Source organism: Pelobates fuscus, chromosome 3, assembly GCF_036172605.1.
Source record: "Pelobates fuscus isolate aPelFus1 chromosome 3, aPelFus1.pri, whole genome shotgun sequence".
NCBI classification, from domain to species: Eukaryota; Metazoa; Chordata; class Amphibia; order Anura; family Pelobatidae; genus Pelobates; species Pelobates fuscus.
Genome location: NC_086319.1, coordinates 352,031,644 through 352,052,577, shown reverse-complemented (window position 1 = coordinate 352,052,577; position 20,934 = coordinate 352,031,644). Strand labels below are relative to the sequence as shown.

Sequence of the window (20,934 nt, the reverse complement as noted above, 5' to 3'; positions counted from 1 at the left end):
CAAACTGTGTTATCCTATGTGTTGTTGCTCTTCCCAAATTTCTGCAGTAATTTTTTTACTTGCAACACAGTGTTGGTTGGCAATCGTGGTCAAAGCTACCATTGGGTGGTATGTCGTTCTCTGTTTCTCTTCTTATGCTGTTCTGGTCATTTCTGTATCTTGTGAATTGGCACTTATGAAGCGCTATTTAGGCTACAAACGTGCGTTAGAGATTAAAAATTACCCTTTTATATACAGGCATTTTTTAACATATAAGTGAAAACTGTTTGAACGTTACACACAGCATGATGCAAAAAGTTTATATGTAATAATCTGACTAGGTGCACATTACCCTGATATCATTATCTTCTCTATATTCTCAAAAAGTATGTAACTCTTTGCAAGAGTTTCGTAAAAATATTTCATTAAGATATATATTTTTGTTCATTATTTAAATTTAAAATTGTACAAATTTCATATTGGTTTCCAGACGATAATTCACTACATTATGTTAAAAATGTCACACTATTCTCATGCTACACACGTTCGCAATTGCATGAAACATCTAATTATAAAAAATGTGCAAGTTCTAGTTATGCCACATATGTATATCACTTTATGAATATCCTGCATGTAAAGGCTGTTGTGGCTATACAAGCAATGTTGTTATCTAATATGCACAATAAAAATAAAGAATTAAAAAAAAATAAAAAATAAAAATGTCACACTATGGCCAGATAACCACATGTAGAGGGCTTGCAGAGTGACGGCTGAAGGTCTGGAAAGGCTGCAAGGCATGACTGGAGATTATTGAGCCTGGACATCACAGCTGACTCCATATTCCATCATAGCAGATAACGTCAGAGACAAGGTCCAATGCCTTTCTACTGCTTGTCCACTGTCCTTGTCGCAATGGAGTTGGTGATTTTATGAACAAATATTTAATGCGGCTAACAAATTAAATCTCATATCTGATCAGAAAATGTTACTGCTAAACTCTAGACATGTTCCACTGAGAGCTGCAAGTCAAATATAGGTGAGGTTGTAACGTATTATCGCCCGAGGGCAATGCTCACTTTTAAATACCTTTTGCATAATAAGCATGTCCCTTTCCTACTGGCCGAGGCCTGCTAAAATATACACTTAAATCACCACGGAAGGGCTTCTCTCTTTAAAAAAAAAAAAAAGTACTTTGATAAAGTGGTCCTGGAATCCAGCGTTTCCAAGTCACAGGTTCGATTCCTACCAAAGTAAAATATCATTGTTCGCTTAGAAAAACTGAGTAACATGACGTTGGGTAATAATTAGATCTATACCGCAGGACATATTTGAAACTTGTTGCACTCTCTCTAGTCAAGTGGCCTTCTGTTCTGATTATAAATACAGCAGCCATAATCTGAGGTTGTGTCTGTGCAACACTATCATTGTCGTCTTCGTCATTCTGAACATTCCAATAAAGGTCTATTCCCTAACAGGCCAAAAGCCTTTATTTTCAAACTAGAGGTTATACCTTTTCAGTACAATACATATTCTCTCATACCATAAAAGAGCTGACCACAACAGTTATTACTTTAATAGTTAGGTTTCTGTAAAACTTAACAACTTTTTAACCATCAACAAAGTCTGTTACAAAACTGCCCATCCAATTACATAAACAGCATTGTATAATGTTATTCAAGGTCATCAGCTACTTTTAATGCTGATTTTGTAATATCCCTCCATTGTGTTCCTGCCAACTGTGCTAAGGGAGAAAGGTAAAAAACACAAGTGGGAAAAATGAGGACAACGGGGGAAACTTTAGATAGAATTTAGTGCGGGAGGAAGACAGTCTCTTTGGGACTCAGACTGATAGTTACCTACGTTATGAGCGAGAGCGTCTGGAATGGAGCATGGAGAATAAAAGAGTCAATGAAACAGAAGCGTGAGAGATGAAGCACAAACACACACAAAATCAGCTACCCTAATGCAAAATCAACACAAAAATAAAATAAATTATAAAATAATACACAATACAGAACCTGTACCGTAACATCTATTTCTGGGAAACTATGCACAACAAGCTGTCACAATATACCGGTATACATAAATGCAAAAAAAAAAATAATACAGTAAAACATTAAAACACAAACATTCAGAAGAGACCCTGAAGATTAGGGGTTAGAAATTGGATTATCATCTGATATAACAGTGATCTGTAACAATTCAGAATCATGATAATTGGACATGTTTTAGCAATATATACACCTCAGAGAAGTACAGACTTTTTTGATGCATTTCAGGTGGGCAAAGGATAGGTTCTAAGATCTCTATTCTAGAGGAAAGATTGGCTTTCTTTAAATACATCAACTCAGGGGCAGATGGAAGCCAGAAATGGTGGTGATGATAGATAAAGCTTAGATCTAGAATACACAGATAATCATACCGTTTTTGTAATATACACATATAATAAAACCATGGTTTAATGGTGTAATGCAGATGCTTTAATAGGTGTGTTCTGCAATAGAAGCATCTAACGCAAACATTGAAAGGAAATTGGCAATGTAATGAACGCACTTCATAGAAACAGGGTCCATTAATGCACACACTACAGAGGAACTGGTTTATATAATGCACACGCCTTTAAGGAACTGGATTTTGAAACAAATATCCTTATAGAACAAGTAATATATTGCACACGTCAGAAAAAAAAGGGGGTTCTGTATTGCGTGTACCTCATATGAATATGGCTCTACATTGCACACACCTCTGCAGAACTAGGTTCTATCATATATACACCTCTGATGACTAGGTTGTATTATGTACACACCTCAGAGAAACTGGATTGCGTAATGATATTAACAGTCATTTGTAACTCCTAAAAGGTTTGGGGGTCTGTAAAAGACATCTGTAAAATATTATAGATTCTGTAGAAAAGAAGGGACATTGCAGTTATGAGCTATACACTATCTACTACAATTAAAGGGACACTATAGTCACCAAAGCAACCTTAGCTTAATGAAGCCGTTTTTGTATATAGATCATGCCTCTGAAGTTTCATTGCTCAATTTACAGACATTTAGGAATTAAACCATGTTTGTTTCTGTTTATGCAGCCCTAGCCACACCTCCCCTGGCTGTGACTGACACAGCCTGCATGAAAAAAAAATGGCTTTTTTTTTCAATCAGATGTAACTTAAGTTAAACATTTTTATCTTCTGCTCTGTAAATTGGACTTTAATTACATACAGGGGGCTCCTGCAGGGTCTTGCACATTATTAACAGAGCCGGAGATAAGAAATGTTTTAATAAGAAATTAAACAGAATTTGCAATAAAGGAAATGTAAACATTAGATGACTCTTTACAGGAAATGTTGAGGAAGGCTGTGTTAGTCACATACAGGAAGGTGTGACTCGGCTGCATAAACAATGTGATTTAACTCCTAAATGGCAGATAATTGAGCAGTGAGACTGGATGGGCATGATCTATACACCAAAACGCAATAATTAAGTTGAGGTTGTTTTGGTGACTATAGTGTCCCTTTAATGATCAATCTCTAGGGAGGCAATACTCCTACTATTTCTCTTTCCAGTGAGGTACTTCCTAGTCCCTATGGTGAATAGTTGTTTATTTGTGAGTATTACATTTACTCTTCACCTTTTTCTATGTGTTTAATTGCAGTCTGCCAATCATCCTTAAACTGTGCAATGATGTATCTCACACTCACCCTTCACTCTCTCCCCTCTGTTGAGTTGAATCTCTCCAGGTCCTTGCGGTTCGTATGATTTCACAGCTATGAACGTTCTCCCAGGGACAGCGCTGTACAGTTTCCTTTTGGGCCCCCGATGGCCAGTGCTCCTCATATCCAGGGGCCCAGGGCTGTAAACAAACACATAGGTGATGGTACTGAGTGGAGGTCGGCCCACCATACTGGCCCACAACTTGCAGTTCAAAACTCTCCAACAGTCTCATTGACAGCTCTGAAAAGGAAGGTTGCATTTGGGGTTTGATAGGGGCCCCAGTTCTCCAAGCTGGGCCTGACACACTCCCCACAACTCATACTGGGACCTCAGTTCTATTATCACACACTGTGTTCTATATACAAAGGCCTTCTTACTACACAATGCAACTATCTACTGGTTGTCCTCAAATCACCTCTCCCAAGCCCACCAAATCCAGATCAAGGACTAAAACCACAGAAGGACAGAGAGAGAATTCAACAGGGTGAGAGGACGAGAAAGACAGAGTGATGGAGTGCACAGACAAGGTGAAATTGAGAAGGGCACAGAGGAAGCCTAGAGACAGACAGAGGAAGAGGAGCAGCAGTGCACACAAGAAGAATAAATGATAGAATTAGAAAAATAGCAACGAAAAACAAGGGGAGTGTAGAAAATGTAGTGAGGGAAGCAGATAGAAGGACAGGAAGTCAGTTAAAGGTAAAGGTGGGTTGGAACCAAGGGAATCAGAGACAGGAGGAAAAGAAAGAGGGAGAGGGGCCGTCGGATGGATGGAGGGATAGATGGAAGGACAAGACGGCTGTCTGCAGTTCTCCCTGTTATTTTGCCGTTTCAGTTAAACTGTCAGTAGGAAAGGAGGGGGTAGTGTAAGGAGGAAAAACAAGGGGAGGGAAAGGGGGGTTTGTCCATTCATGCTTCTCTCTCCCCCTGGCTTTCTCCACTCAGTGCTCAGACCCGCTAACCTCAACCTCCCCCCCTTTCTCACATCCCACTCACCAATCTTCACCTTGATCAATAGGCAGTTCCTCACCTCCAATACTGGCCTTATCTTGCTTGCCTCTTTTCCATTTACTCTTATGATTTCTATAATCATTTCTCACCTATGTTTCTTCCTTCTGACCTAAACACTATCATAAACTCACATCTTCTCAAATATATATTTTACCCTCCATTATTTTGTTTCTCTGAATGTTTTCATTTTCCACCAGGTTACACATTACTCTCAAAATCCCCTGTCATTTTTTTCCATTCTTCCAAATCCTCACGGACAGTTTTGCTCTTTTTCTCTCTCTCTCCGCAAGATCACTTAACCTTCAACCTACTCTCTCCATCTCCTTGACCGTTCTACCTCATTGTATCCCATGTCTGACACTCACTGTGTCCACATCACGTACCTCCCAACCACTTGTCCCAGTTTCCTTTTTCTTTCTCTTCATTTTTTCATGTAAATGTTTTCCCTTCAATGGTTAATTGTGTTTTGCTATGTTCTCAGTCTGTTTCTCTCTACAGTCTGTATCCATCTCATGCTGATCTGCTCCTTTACGTTCACTGTAAGTCCCCTTCGCTTGTTGATTCCTGTCTCTCTGTCCCAAGTATCATCCTTCTCCCTTTTCTCTTTGACACACTCCTTCTATATCTCCCTTTTCCTTCTCTCTCTATATCTTGCCCCTTCTTGCTTCCCTTCATTCTTTCTCCCTCCCGCTCTCTTTCTCTCCGCGACTCTCTCCCTCCTCTTTCTCTCCACTGCCTGACAGATTTTGAATTACTGCAGAGAGAGTGTGTGATGGGAGCTGAATATTAATGCAAAATCTGTGACAGAGAAAGAGACAGTTTGACTTTACAGAAGAGACTGCACCACAGTAATGTTAGAATAGTTAAGCGTATACACACAAGCCTAAAAGCAGATGTGTAGGTCTGAAAGATATCTCATTATATACTATTACATAACGTATCCTGATAAGACTATATGATAACATTGACATTTTAACAAGGAACTGTTCACTTGAGAATCGGAAGAACAAGACTGATTTAGCTGTCTAAGTTACCAGATTCCAAAGAACACAACTAACCGGTCATTCTACAGGCCTAGGTAAGGACTGTTTGGACTCTAAAGAATGCAGAATGTAATTTTGTCTTTCGTTAACAGTCTGAGGGTCAGACATATTTATCATACACCTTATGGCATCACAAGGATTAGAGGAGAAACCCAGTCATTTTTCAATCACTTTTATTTATTTATTTTTTACATTTCTGCATCACTATTTTTGGACATCAGACCGATATAAAATGACCAGGTTGGGATTATTTTTATGCAGTGATTTATGAACAACGTAGAGATTCACTCTTAGGTGACCAAGAGATAAACTGTTTAATTATTGCTACACAATAGGGTTTTTTCAATAAACAGCAAAATGCTTTGAATGGAAAGCTGGATTGGAATATTCAGGCTCAAATAACCAGGCTGCAGTCAAGTTGGAGGATTTTTGTAGCTCAGTTAATTTTTTTTTGCATTTTACAAGTTTTCAGTTTAGTGCGATTTACTGTTTCGTAAATTATCTCTGACATCTTGAAGAATCATGAATAAAGGAATTATAAGATAACCCTGAATTTAATGTGGTTTTTTTTTTTTTTTTTTTAAATAGATTTTTAAAATACTATGGAGATTTTATCCAGGAGTTATGTTATCACAGCTTCGGGGCCAAGGCTGTCCAATAAAACCTATTTATCTAGATGTGTTTTAGATAGTTTGATCATTTCTAGAATTGGCAGTCTGATAATTTAGAGAGATTTCTATAGATATCTTTCTTACTGATAGAGTCAGGGGTAGGCAACCATCGGCACTCCGGATGTTTTCCCAGACGCTCTACCAGCATTATGACTTTAACAGCCTTATGGGAGATGTAGTCCACAGCATCTGGAGTTCTGAAGGTTGCCTATGCCTGATCTGGACTATGGCCAGCGAAAAGGTAGATGTCAAGATTTAGAGAACTACAACACCCATGATGTTCAGCTCTGTAAAACTTATAGACAGTACCTCTTGGCCATCTCTGATCTACACCAATATCTCTATAAAATGGATGTACTAAAGACCTTAAACAAAAATGATGGGGAAAAAAAAACAGCAGCATGGACAAAACTATCACGCAGCAAACTCTAAACTGAAGAGACAAGATTTTGGTTAAAAAGAAACAAAACTTGAGATTGGGGAATGATGAATTTTTTTAGGAGAATCGGGTAGTTCCTACTACAAGTGCCATCTAAGCATTTGTTTTACCCGCAGTGCTATCATGAGAATGTACAAGAGGCTGTTCTTAATCTGGTGGAACATGCACAATTTATCATTAAAAGCCCTCTCTTTTAAGCAATATATTGATTTTTTTGTTCAGCAGAATGACTAGGCAGCCATATCAATGCAAGACAGCAGTATAATAGCTTTGCTATGGGTAATCTTTAACCATCTCATCCCAAGCTTACATTATATCAACAGGCAAGTAAAGGGGGCACTATTTGGACAGTCAATATGGAAAAACCCATAATCCAATTTCACACATAAATATTTTCCCTATACAGGAATGTGGAAACAACATTAATTATTTATTTGCCAGATGACTGAACAAAGAAGTGTTTTGTAAGCTTATAGTACGACATATAAAGGGTTACATTATCTTCCCCCTACATTCCTTTCATAGAACAGGAAGCTAACCCTGGCACTTATCAATATTGATGTATTTTTTTTTTAATGCATAGCACTACTGCATGGGATTTAAGTTTATCCATGTTGCATTATAATGACTACATTTCAGTTTGTCTACACATATCATTGCTGTGTGTCTCAAGTGCTATGCCAAAGACTCCAAGTACATCGGGAAGACTTGAGACTTGCACAACTTTTAAGCCTTACTTGAAAATAGTGTCTGCATTTTCAAATCCACCACCTGCCAGGAAGGCCTCATTATTTAATAGAAAATAAATGGGGATGTTATGGCCAGTTTTGCTTAGTAAATAAACCTATCCCCCGCCCCCCTTCTAGATACTAGGTACCTATATTTACCAAAACTGAGTTATTCTTTAAACTCAAAAGTGGTCAATTACATGTTTAGGCTATTTTTTATGTGTCCTTTGTCAATTTCTCTGTGTTTGATCTATATAAATTAATATCCTATATTAGTAAAAAAAATGTCTTTCAATTTCTTAAAAATTTTTTAAGAAAAGGAAGAGGAAGTTCCCAGCATCCCAGCCTATCACATGACATACCACTGGAAAGCCACGATGTCCTCTTTACCATAGAGTAGGGATTGATAGAGTAGCTCAGAACAATGAAAGGAGATGCGTGTGAACGGAATGTCCAGTACAGAGGACTCAAGTTAATGGGCTGGGTCTCAGGAGGATATACATGTGTAGATCAGTGCATTGACATCTGGGTAGAATTTTTTACTGAAAAAGCCAGTAGCAAATACTCACAAAAAGCTCAAAATAGTGCAACAGATATTCCAGCGATGTCTTTTATACACATATCAGCACTTCAATTCAGCTCAAAATGTCAAGAACTCAGAAATTATACCCAAACATATTACGTATATTCACGGTGACTCAATTTAATTTCTAGTCTAGTCCTAGTTTAAAAAGATAAGTCAGTTGTGGGACACGTCTTAATTAAAGGAACACTATAGTCACCTAAACAACTTTTGCTTAATGAAGCAGTTGTAGTGTATAGATCATGCCTCTCATGTTTTACTGCTCAATTCACTGTCATTTAGGAGTTAACTCACTTTGTTTCTGTTTATGCAGCCCTAGCCACACCTCCCCTGGCTATGATTGACACAGCCTGCATGAAAAAAAAAACTGGTTTCACTTTCAATCAGATGTAATTTACCTTAAACAATTTTGTCTTTTGCTCTGTAAATTGAACGTTAATCACAAGCAAGCTACTAATATAGCAGGGGATAAGAAAATCTAAATTAAACAGAACTTGCAATAAAGAAAGGATAAACTTTAGATGACTCTTTACAGGAAGTGTTTATGGAAGGCTGTGCAAGTCACGTGCAGGGAGGTGTGACTAGGGTTCATTAACAAAGTGATTTAACTTCTAAATGGCACAGAATTGAGCAGTGAGGCTGCAGGGGCATGTTTTTACACCAAAACTGCTTCATTAAGCTAAAGTTGTTTTGGTGACTATAGTGTCCCTTTAACATAATTGGCAAATAACAAAATGTAAATCCTTGATATGGGTGAAAAGTTCAAAAGTATGATCTTCTCTGTAGGGTTTGTTCTCTAAAATGGGAAATTGATAATTTTCGGCCAAAATAGCTAAAAAATATAGTTAGGGATTTGCTTTCAACTTTTGCTATTCACCTCTCTTCTTCACAATTCCCAAATAGCTGGGATGATGATCTTTCCAATGTGCCTATTTTTCGGAATAACCTGCAATTATTTTATCAATTCTTCACAATTTCCAGTTAAATGAAAAAAACATTCCAAAATGTTGAGGAAAGTCATTATCCAACTCATGTACCGGTAGATTCCTTTCCTTTAGCCTAACTGCACTGATTTTCCACATGAACTTGTGAAAAGGTTTTCCATTCAAAGATTTAGTTCCAATACCCACAGGGTTCTTCAGTAAAGTGTATAAAGTGAAGGATATTTCAAATGTCAGTTCCAACACCATTAAAACGTCAATGAGCAATTTCTTTCGATGCATATACAAGTATTTCAGTGTGCTCTTACAGAGGTATTCAGTTAACAACGGATTTTGTTCTCATGGACAAAATTCATTGGCAATGGACGAATTCCAACCAGAAAGACAATTCTCATATTTATTAAAAGTTCAATCCAGTTGGAATTCGTTAAGCGAGACCAAATATGCACCAATCAGATGGATGCATTCAGTGTTTGTCTTCAAATCAGTGCTTTTTACATTCCAAACACTATACAAATGATAGGATTTATAATATTTACAGAGCATCGATTTTAAATAAAATCAGGGCCAAAAGCACTCGGAAGGGCGTACTTTTGCAAATTATTATTCAATTTCACGCTGGCAGCTTGCACTTTCCCAAATAGTTCAACATTTCTCAGTGGTGAGAGCGTTACATTTAAATGTGAAAAAAAAAGCTTATGGGGTATAGGGGTCAATATGACCCCAATATTACTATAATGTAGGTTTTAAACTTCCCCTATGCTACAGGTGGGGTCATGTCTGCTAAACAATAAACTGCAAATGCTCACCCTTATTAAATCTAGCACTGGCCAGCGGTTGCTGTTACGAGAAAGGGTCCCAGTAACTGCCCAGTTACGAGAAAGGGTCCCATTTCATAGGGGTCATTGGGGCTGGAATTCAATATTAGGGGTTTTACAGGTCAGCCAAGCAGAGCATTCTGACATTAGAGAATTACCCTGAAGTTGCTTTTCGCTGGAGGCATTGGCTTCCAAAATTGCTTGTGCTCAGTGCTAGCTTCATAGGACATCACTTTTCAAGCTAATAAGATTCACTTTTCCCCAGATTTACTGTGTTCTGGCACTTGCACACCTTAAAGGATCACTCCAAACATCACTGGTTGTCTTGCCGGGAGTGCCCTGGCAGCCCCATTGTAATTAGTTGAACCATTTTTGAAATTTAGAATTTTAACTTTTTACTTGGAGTCCTCCAGTTGAGACTCCCTGCCTCCACTGCAGCTACAGGTGAGCAGGAAGCTCCTAAGCTAAGCACTGACGGGTGTCAGCTGATTGCTCCCTGCGCCATTTAGCTCAGAAAGAGTACTTTTAGATCTCATCTATCGGAAACACAAGTAAGAGAATGCAGTGTCACTTTTAAACTGTTAGAATTATATTGGATTATGAAACAGGCAATGTTTCGATTCTACAAAAGAACCTTTTACAAGCCATGTTTTGAGATGAAACCTTGCCTGCCGAAATTCTGCTCTGGATGATCTCTCTATCCCCAGACCTCTCTTCTTGTACCTGTAGTGAAGGCAGGGATCCCTGGTAAGAACTCAAATTGTTCTAAAAAGGTTTAAGCACTTGTGATAAGATGGCCCCGTAGCACTCCTGGAACCATAACCACTACAGCAAACTTTAGAGGCTTATGCTGTATGGAATGTTCCTTTAAAACAGGTGTGTCAAAATGAGCCTTCATAGATTATTGGTGGATTATAGCTCCCTTGTAGTCTAATGCTTCTCCTGCCCAATACCCAGCTGTGATGTTAGCCAGATTCTGGCCTTAAATCCTTCCCATGAGATACAACCTGTCAGAGCACTGCCACTGGTTATCATACAAATGCACAACACAGGTCCAAGTTCGCAAGAAGAGTGTGCATCCAGCCAGGTGAAGGATGAGAGTCTGTGGAGTACCACTAGACCACCGGGGAATGTTGTGTACACCCTCCCTGGCCAGAGGTAAGAAGCAGGGAAGGGATTTAACCTTTCAGAAACTGAAAACAAATAAAATACCCCCCAGAAAACATACCCTATCCTACCCCACAATTTCACACACTGCATCCACTATACAAACATGCACTGCATCCCCTAAACACACAACACATCCTCTACACACACTACATTCCCAAAACACACACTACATCACCTACACACATAGACTACATTCCCTAAACACACACTATATCCCTTACACACATAAGCTGAAATTTACTGTAACTAAGGTACAGGTTGTTTTATTTAAATTTGTACTCAAATTTCTAGGTGAAATATATGTGTGTGTTCTATTTTCCCGTGCGTCTTACATTCTTAAAAATATACATACCGTACATTTGGAAAAAGGGAAAGGGGCTATCTATAAACTATAAACAATTTAACCACTGCAGCCTGTTGTGCTGAAAATTTTGGTTACTTTCCTCCTACCCCCCATTTTTTGCTAAAAAATAAAATAAAAAATGAGTGGAGAGCACCCAAAGAATAATTGCACAATAACCATTGTAATATGCTGTAGTGGTTATGGTGCTTAGAGAGTCCTTTAAAAAAACACAGCTTTAAGTATTCACTACTGACAGCAATTTTTGCAGTGTTCAGCAGTAAACCACAGAAAGAGATGGCAATTTGAAATATTTTAACACATCCTGCAGCCATCAAGGCAAACGAAGAGCCAAGAACACAGAAGATCCTCAATGATCTTGACTTTTCCCATCTGCCTAGACTCTTCAGCAGAATAGTGAGGATCAGGAATAACTACTGTGGGTTTTTTCTCTTTCCTCCCTCCGACTGCTTTGTCAAAGAATCTGCTGTTTTCTTAGCTGAAAAGGTCACTAGAGGATAGAACATGCAGCAATGCTGCTTAAACCATCTGTGTCAGATAGTTTCAGGGTATGCATGCTTGAAAACATCTGTGTGTGTACTTGTGGTGTTGACAGTGTTCATGTCATTCACTGTGTTTGAATGTGGTTCCACGTGCTTTATTCCTGCTAGTATGGTCCTGTACGGCCCCTCTGGATTTATCTTTTTTCTATGTATGTAGAATGGCTTGCTCTCTTTTCAGTCACTAAAGAAACTCACCAGGCTGGGATTGAGGCATTGATGCCTTTTTAATATATTAAGTAGATAAATAGAAACAAAGACACACTGGAAGAACACTCCAAGAAATGTAAGACTTTGCCTTGCTTGTATATGGTATGGTGCAAGGAGGTTCCCCGTCCTCGTCTCCCTTTGCATAGTTTATTGATTTGGAAAAATCAATGCACTTATAAAGCCACCCGCTAATTAAAATATGTTACAGGGGAAGCAATGTTTCTCTCTCCCATGACAAGTACTATAGTAGAAAGCTGACAATTAAATTGCAACTTCCAGAAACCCCAGAAAAGGGTTTCTTAAAAAATCTGGGGACTCGTCATGATTTCACACAACTAGTGTAAACCAATATTAAAGGGTCAGTTCTGGCTAATTTTTTAAGTAATGTGCCACTTGAGGTGGAATTGAGGAATGCACACACCTCCTCCACTATCCGCCAGATCACCAGTATAGCACTGCATACCCGTAAACCATAAAAGGAAAAATATAATACTAAGTTTACCCATTAAACCCTTAGTTAACCCTTACATTAAATAAAGAGAAACTGCCGTAACTATAAATTATATACAGCATTCCAAATGCATCCTTAAGTACACCAGATGCTTCTCACCATCAAATTATTCTTCATTTTATGCCATTATTAGATTTTTCCCATATAGGCCTAAATCTAATATTTTTGGATAAACTTTCAAACTGTTTAATTTTATTAACCCTTAATAGGGAACACGTGGGGTGGGCGGCAGCACTGTAACATGGCTGTTTAATGCAAGAGCAAACACAAACATACAAAATAAAGCCCTGCGCTCAAACTCCCACTGCTCTTGGGTGGTGAGATTGGCGACAGTACACAGCAGCCTCAATATACAGAAAGAAAACCGAATACGTGTGCTCTATCCCAAATCCTTGCCCCGTCAAGCAGAGCTTACAAATTAATGGCCATTGGAGTGATACTTAAAAAACCTCTAGTCATTTAAATGTGCGTAGGGATTTGGGATGGTGTGTAGGTAATTGTTTTAAATGTATTCTTTGTATTTGATGTGTACTATAGTCATTGCTGATGCCCAGGAGTAGTGGAAGTTTGAGTGCAGGGCTCAATTTTGTGTGTTTGAATTTGCTTTTGTATTACACAGCCATGCTACAGTGCTGCCGCCCACGCCATGTGTACCCTATTAAGCTTTATAAGTGTGTAGAGATTTAAAAAGATACTGTCTCATGATAGATTTTGCCTTTTAACTCAAAACGGCAAGGTGAATTGTTAGTGTAGGATTCAAGAGGTTTGCCTTAACATCAGGCCCGGACTGGCCATCGGGCACACCGGGTAAATGCCCGGTGGGCCGCGATGGCCTTGGGGCCGAGGCCGGCAGGGGAGATCACAGGGGAGGCCCCACTGTGTGCCTCCATGGGCCTGTGAGGAGATCAAAGACATGACATGTGGCCGCTGGCTGGGGTGTGATGGAGGGAGGCAGGAGAGAGGACCGCCGGGCCCTCTCGCGAGGTCTGAGTGTTGCCGCGGTTACCACGGCAACGCTCAGATCTCGCAAGAGTTTCACTCTCACCACTGGACCACCAGGGATCAGGCAGCATGGCTCTCCCTCCCAGGCAGAATGGCTCCCATCATGGCAGAACGACTCCCCCTCCCCCTCCCCGGCTAAAGGTAAGAAGGGAGGGGGGGATATAACTTCTTTTTTTAATTATTAATAACAAAATATATATTTTAATTGAAATAAAAAATACATTCACACACACACACACACAACCCCCAGACACACACAGCACCCCCAGACACACACATCACCCTCAGACACACAAAGCACCCAAACACACACAGCACACCCAGACACACACAGCACCCCCAGACACACACAGCACCCCCAGACACACACAACACCCAAACACACACAGCACCCAAACACACACAGCACCCCCAAACACACACAGCACCCAGACACACACAGCAGCCCCAGACACACACAGCACCCAGACACACACAGCACCCAGACACACACAGCACCCAGACACACACACAGCACCCAGCACCCCCAGACGCACACAGCACCCAGACGCACACAGCACCCTCAGACACACACAGCACCCAGACACACACAGCACCCCCAGACACACACAGCACCCAGACACACACACAGCACCCAGACACAAACAGCAGCCCAAGACGCACACAGCACCCTCAGACACACACAACATCCCCAGACACACACAGCGCATGCAGACACACACAGCACCCTAGATATTGTGTGAGTGTCAGTATGGGTCAATGTATATGTGAGTGTCAGTATGGGTCAATGTATGGATCAATGTTTGTGTGAGTGTCAGTATGGGTCAATGTTTGTGTGAGTGTCAGTATGGGTCAATGTATGGATCAATGTTTGTGTGAGTGTCAGTATGGGTCAATGTATGGATCAATGTTTGTGTGAGTGTCAGTATGGGTCAATGTATGGATCAATGTTTGTGTGAGTGTCAGTATGGGTCAATGTATGGATCAATGTTTGTGTGAGTGTCAGTATGGGTCAATGTATGGGTCAATGTATGTGTGAGTGTCAGTATGGGTCAATGTATGGATCAATGTATTTGTGGGTGTCAGTATGGGTCAATGTATGGATCAATGTTTGTGTGAGTGTCAGTATGGATCAATGTATGGATCAATGTTTGTGTGAGTGTCAGTATGGGTCAATGTATGGATCAATATATGTGTGAGTGTCAGTATGGGTCAATGTATGTGTGAGTGTCAGTATGGGTCAATGTATGGGTCAATGTATGGATCAATGTTTGTGTGAGTGTCAGTATGGGTCAATGTATGGATCAATATATGTGTGAGTGTCAGTATGGGTCAATGTATGGATCAATGTATGTGTGGGTGTCAGTATGGGTCAATGTATGGATCAATGTTTGTGTGAGTGTCAGTATGGATCAATGTATGGATCAATGTTTGTGTGAGTGTCAGTATGGGTCAATGTATGGATCAATATATGTGTGAGTGTCAGTATGGGTCAATGTATGTGTGAGTGTCAGTATGGGTCAATGTATGGGTCAATGTATGGATCAATGTTTGTGTGAGTGTCAGTATGGGTCAATGTATGGATCAATATATGTGTGAGTGTCAGTATGGGTCAATGTATGGATCAATGTTTGTGTGAGTGTCAGTATGGGTCAATGTATGGATCAATGTTTGTGTGAGTGTCAGTATGTATCAATGTATGGATCAATGTTTGTGTGAGTGTCAGTATGGGTCAATGTATGGATCAATGTATGTGTGAGTGTCAGTATGGGTCAATGTATGGGTCAATGTATGGATCAATGTATGTGTGAGTGTCAGTATGGGTCAATGTATGGATCAATGTTTGTGTGAGTGTCAGTATGTATCAATGTATGGATCAATGTTTGTGTGAGTGTCAGTATGGGTCAATGTATGGATCAATGTATGTGTGAGTGTCAGTATGGGTCAATGTATGGATCAATGTATGTGTGAGTGTCAGTATGGGTCAATGTATGGATCAATGTATGTGTGAGTGTCAGTATGGATTACTGTGTGTGAGTGTCAGTGTGGATCAATGTATGTATCAGTATGGATTACTGTGTGAGTGTCAGTATGGATCACTGTATGTGTGTGAGTATGGATCATTGTGCGCCAGTGTATGTGAGTGTGTGGGCATCAGTACGTGCCAGTGAGTATCCATTAATCACAAATCTGTGTTTATGCTTGTGTTTTTTGTTTTTTTAAATGACAAGTTGAATTAAAAAATAAAATATAGCTTTGCTTTATCTATGTTATTTGTGAAAGTATTCTGCATAGATACATATGCACAAATGGTATTATATCACTATATATATATATATATATATATATATATATATATATATATATATATATGTATGTATGTATATAAATCGCAAGCATAATTTTAATAATTATTATGTTTATAATATATAATATTTTCATGCATAATACACTTGGAAATTACACACACACACACACACACATATATATATATACACATATACAAATATAATGTATGAAGGGTTTGACATTTGCCAAAGGGTTATTACTAATAGTTTTAATTTTAAAAAGTGAAAATCTAAATTTCATAATTTAAAGGGACACTATAGTCACCTGAACAACTTCAGCTTAATGAGGTTGTTTAGGTGAGTGCTACAGCTACCCGGAGCCTTTTTCTTGTAAGCACTGTATTTTCTGAGAAAATGCAGTGTTTACATTGGAAGCTTGGAACACCTCTTGTTGCAGTCAATCAGACGGCCACCAGAGGGACTTCCGAGTTCAGAGGCCCTAAAAAGGCCTCTCGTCCGATGCATTCTGGGTGAATGCATCAGACGGGCTATCAGCACACAAAGCACTGTGAACGCGCTTTGTGTGCTGACAGCCTGTCAGCACTGCTGTGGGCGTGGCTTCAGCTGACAGCTGAAGCCCGAACCCACAGGGATGCTGTCTGGCCACAATAGTGGTTGAAGGGAGGGGGGGGACGGACCTACTCTCCTCCCCCCCCCCCCGGCCCCCACCCCTGAGCGGTGAGTGGGGGCCCTAAAAATAAGGGTGGCACATACTGCCCCCCCGGCCCCCACCCCTGTGCGGCGGGTGGGGGCACTAAAATTATCAATAAGGGGGGACCTATTGTCCCCCCCCGGCCCCCACCCCTGTGCGGTGGGTGGGGGCCTTAAAATAAAAAATAAGGGGAGGACATACTGCCCCCCCCCGGCCCCCACCCCCACCCCTGTGCGGCGGGTGGGGGCCCTAAAATTCACAATAAGGGGGGGGGCCTACTGCCCCCCCCCCGGCCCCCACCCCTGAGCGGTGGGTGGGGGCCCTAAAATTCACAATAAGGGGGGGGACCTACTGCCCCCCCCCCCCGGCCCCCACCCCTGAGCGGTGGGTGGGGGCCCTAAAATTCACAATAGGGGGGGACCTACTGTCCCCCCCCGGCCCCCACCCCTGTGCGGCGGGTGGGGGCCCTAAAATTCACAATAAGGGGGGGGACCTACTGCCCCCCCCCGGCCCCCACCCCTGAGCGGTGGGTGGGGGCCCTAAAATTATCAATAGGGGGGGACCTATTGTCCCCCCCCGGCCCCCACCCCTGAGCGGTGGGTGGGGGCCCTAAATACAAAGGGGGTGGGGACCCTAGTTAACCCTCTCCCCCCCCCCCCCCCAAAAAAAAAAAAACTTATCTCCCTACCTACCCCCTCACCCTAAAAATAATGAGGGGGGACCCTTTAACTAAAAACCTGTAAAGAAAAAAAAAAATAAGATAAAAACAACTTACCATTCGATGTTTTCTTTCTTCTAAAATCTTCTTTCTTCAGCCCCAAAAAAGGCCAAATAAAAATCCATAATAACCGACGCAATAAAAAAAAAAAAAAAAAAAAACCCGAGCGCAAAAAAAATAATCCATCTTCACCCATGGAGGGCTCCGCGCAGACTGAGCTCCGCAGGGCGGGGGAAGGCTTATAAAGCCTTGCCCCGCCCTGCAATTAGGCTAAGAACACTCTGATTGGTGGGTTTAAGCCAATCAGAGTGCTCTTTGTCATTTTACAAGCGTGGGAAAGTTCTTTGGAATTTTCCCACGCTTGTAAAATGACACAGAGCAATGTGATTGGATGGCTTGAAATCCATCCAATCACAGTGCTCTTTGTCATTTTACAAGCGTGGGAAAGTTCTTTGGAATTTTCCCACGCTTGTAAAATGACACAGAGCACTGTGATTGGATGGATTTCAAGCCATCCAATCACATTGCTCTGTGTCATTTTACAAGCGTGGGAAAATTCCAAAGAACTTTCCCACGCTTGTAAAATGACACAGAGCACGGTGATTGGATGGCTTGAAATCCATCCAATCACAGTGCTCTTTGTCATTTTACAAGCGTGGGAAAATTCCAAAGAACTTTCCCACGCTTGTAAAATGACACAGAGCACTGTGATTGGATGGCTTGAAATCCATCCAATCACAGTGCTCTGTGTCATTTTACAAGCGTGGGAAAATTCCAAAGAACTTTCCCACGCTTGTAAAATGACAAAGAGCACTCTGATTGGCTTAAACCCACCAATCAGAGTGTTCTTAGCCTAATTGCAGGGCGGGGCAAGGCTTTATAAGCCTTCCCCCGCCCTGCGGAGCTCAGTCTGCGCGGAGCCCTCCTTGGGTGAAGATGGATTATTTTTTTTTGCGCTCGGTTTTTTTTTTTTTTTTTTTAATTGCGTCGGTTATTATGGATTTTTATTTGGCCTTTTTGGGGGCTGAAGAAAGAAGATTTTAGAAGAAAGAAAACATCGAATGGTAAGTTGATTTTATCTCATTTTTTTACAGGTTTTTAGTTAATGGTCCCCCCTCATTATTTTTAGGGTGAGGGGGGTAGGTAGGGAGATATTTTTTTTTGGGGGGGGGGGAGGGTTAACTAGGGTCCCCCCCCCCCTTTGTATTTAGGGCCCCCACCCACCGCTCAGGGGTGGGGGCCGGGGGGGGGACAATAGGTTCCCCCCCCCTTATTGATAATTTTAGGGCCCCCACCCGCCGCTCAGGGGTGGGGGCCGGGGGGGGGGGACAGTAGGTCCCCCCCCCTTATTGATAATTTTAGGGCCCCCACCCGCCGCTCAGGGGTGGGGGCCGGGGGGGGGGACAGTAGGTCCCCCCCCCTTATTGATAATTTTAGGGCCCCCACCCGCCGCTCAGGGGTGGGGGCCGGGGGGGGGGCAGTAGGTCCCCCCCTCATTGATAATTGTAGGGCCCCCACCCGCCGCTCAGGGGTGGGGGCCGGGGGGGGACAGTAGGTCCCCCCCTCATTGATAATTTTAGGGCCCCCACCCGCCGCACAGGGGTGGGGGCCGGAGGGGGACAGTAGGTCCCCCCCTCATTGATAATTCTAGGGCCCCCACCCGCCGCACAGGGGTGGGGGCCGGGGGGGGGACAGTAGGTCCCCCCCCTCATTGATAATTTTAGGGCCCCCACCCGCCGCACAGGGGTGGGGGCCGGGGGGGGACAGTAGGTCCCCCCCTCATTGATAATTTTAGGGCCCCCACCTGCCGCACAGGGGTGGGGGCCGGGGGGGGGACAGTAGGTCCCCCCCCCTCATTGATAATTTTAGGGCCCCCACCCGCCGCACAGGGCGGGTGGGGGCCCTAAATTATTATTGATAATTTTAGAAAGCGAGCTGAGCTGTCAGTCAGACAGCTCAGCTCGCGAACGCGCATTCCGCGCACATGCGCGGTAAAGCGCTCAGGTTCTTCATAGGGCGGCATTCAATGCCGCTCTATGAAGAACGCGATTGGTCCAGCGCGAAGCCGTCCCATTGGGCCCCGCGATTTCGTCATTTTGACGAAAAAGGGGGCGCGGCCTAGCGGGGAGCTCGGCGCTGGAACGGAGGTAAGTTTTTAATATAAAACCACCGATTTTTTTTTTTTAATGAATGAAAGTTCATATAAAAGCAAGAAGGAAGGCTGGGGGACCTGTCTTTCTTGCTTTTATATGGTGACTATAGAGTCCCTTTAAACCAAAATAGCGGATTTGAAACAAAATTTTCACTTGGGTATAGTGACAGCTTGACTATTGTAGCCTAAATTTAGCAATTTACATTTTCATTCACAAAAATATTAGTTTAGTGGATAACCCTGCCTTTCTCTCAGTCTTTCATTCCCTGGTATCAAACTACATACAACGAAGAGTGCGCTCATAGGAATGAGGACTAAACAAAATAAGATTAATTTAAATCAGACGTGCAGCAGCATTCAGTCAATGTTTCATTCCCATTACTGGACCTTTCAAAATTATAAGGATGAAACGTTGAAGTAAGATGTTGCACATCTGATTAGAATAAAACAGCTCTTTTGTTTATTTTAAGTCCTGTGAGTGCGCTCCTTCTTGTTGGTTAAATAATTGTAACTGTATATCTGTCACAGCTGGCACAATTTATGATGGGGCTGGTATAACATTTTTCCAGGGCTGCTTTTTATTCCCAGTCCGGCCCTGCACACACTCTCTACAGCCCCTAGCCACAAATATTACACCACAAACACAAATTAAATGTACCGTATTTATCGGCGTATAACACGCACTTTTTTCCCCTGAAAATAGGGGGGAAATCGTGGGTGCGTGTTATACGCCGATATCCCATAATTACTTACCTGTCCTGAAGCGTGGGCCGGCTTCACAGCTTGCACCGCGGTACAGGAACTTTAATTTCATGTTCCGGTTTCCGGCGGGACTGAAAGGAAGTGTGCACAATAGTGTGCACACTTCCTTTCAGTCCCGCCGGAAACCGGAACATGAAATTAAAGTTCCTGTACCGCGGTGCAAGCTGTGAAGCCGGCCCACGCTTCAGGACAGGTAAGTAATTATGGGAGGGGAAGTACACTATGGGAGGGGGGGGGGGAAGTACACTATGGGAGGGGGGGGAGTACACTATGGGGGGGAGGGAAGTACACTATGGGGGGGGGAAGTACACTATGGGAGGGGGGGGAAGTACACTATGGGAGGGGAGGGGGGAGAATACTATGGGAGGGGGGAGAATGGGAGGGGAGGGGGAGAATACTATGGGAGGGGAGGGGGGGAGAATACTATGGGAGGGGAGGGGGGAGAATACTATGGGAGGGGAGGGGGGGGAGAATACTATGGGAGGGGAGGGGGGGAGAATACTATGGGAGGGGAGGGGGGGAGAATACTATGGGAGGGGAGGGGGGGAGAATACTATGGGAGGGGAGGGGAGGGGGGAGAATA

General features: G+C 42.3%; 1 protein-coding gene across 2 annotated transcripts in view; it reads right to left on the bottom strand.

Annotated features, from left to right (window-relative positions):
* SHANK3 (SH3 and multiple ankyrin repeat domains 3) overlaps positions 1–20,934 on the bottom strand; it is a 334,590-nt gene that overhangs the window by 83,818 nt on the left and 229,838 nt on the right. Inside the window, exons 13-14 of one of the 2 annotated variants that reach the window (XM_063449167.1) lie at positions 3,683–3,834; positions 1,836–1,856 (exon numbers count right to left, since the gene is read on the bottom strand). In XM_063449167.1, coding sequence (XP_063305237.1) covers positions 1,836–1,856; positions 3,683–3,834 — 173 coding nt within the window. The remainder of the gene's footprint in view (positions 1–1,835; positions 1,857–3,682; positions 3,835–20,934) is intronic. The other variant, XM_063449168.1, reaches the window with a different exon arrangement.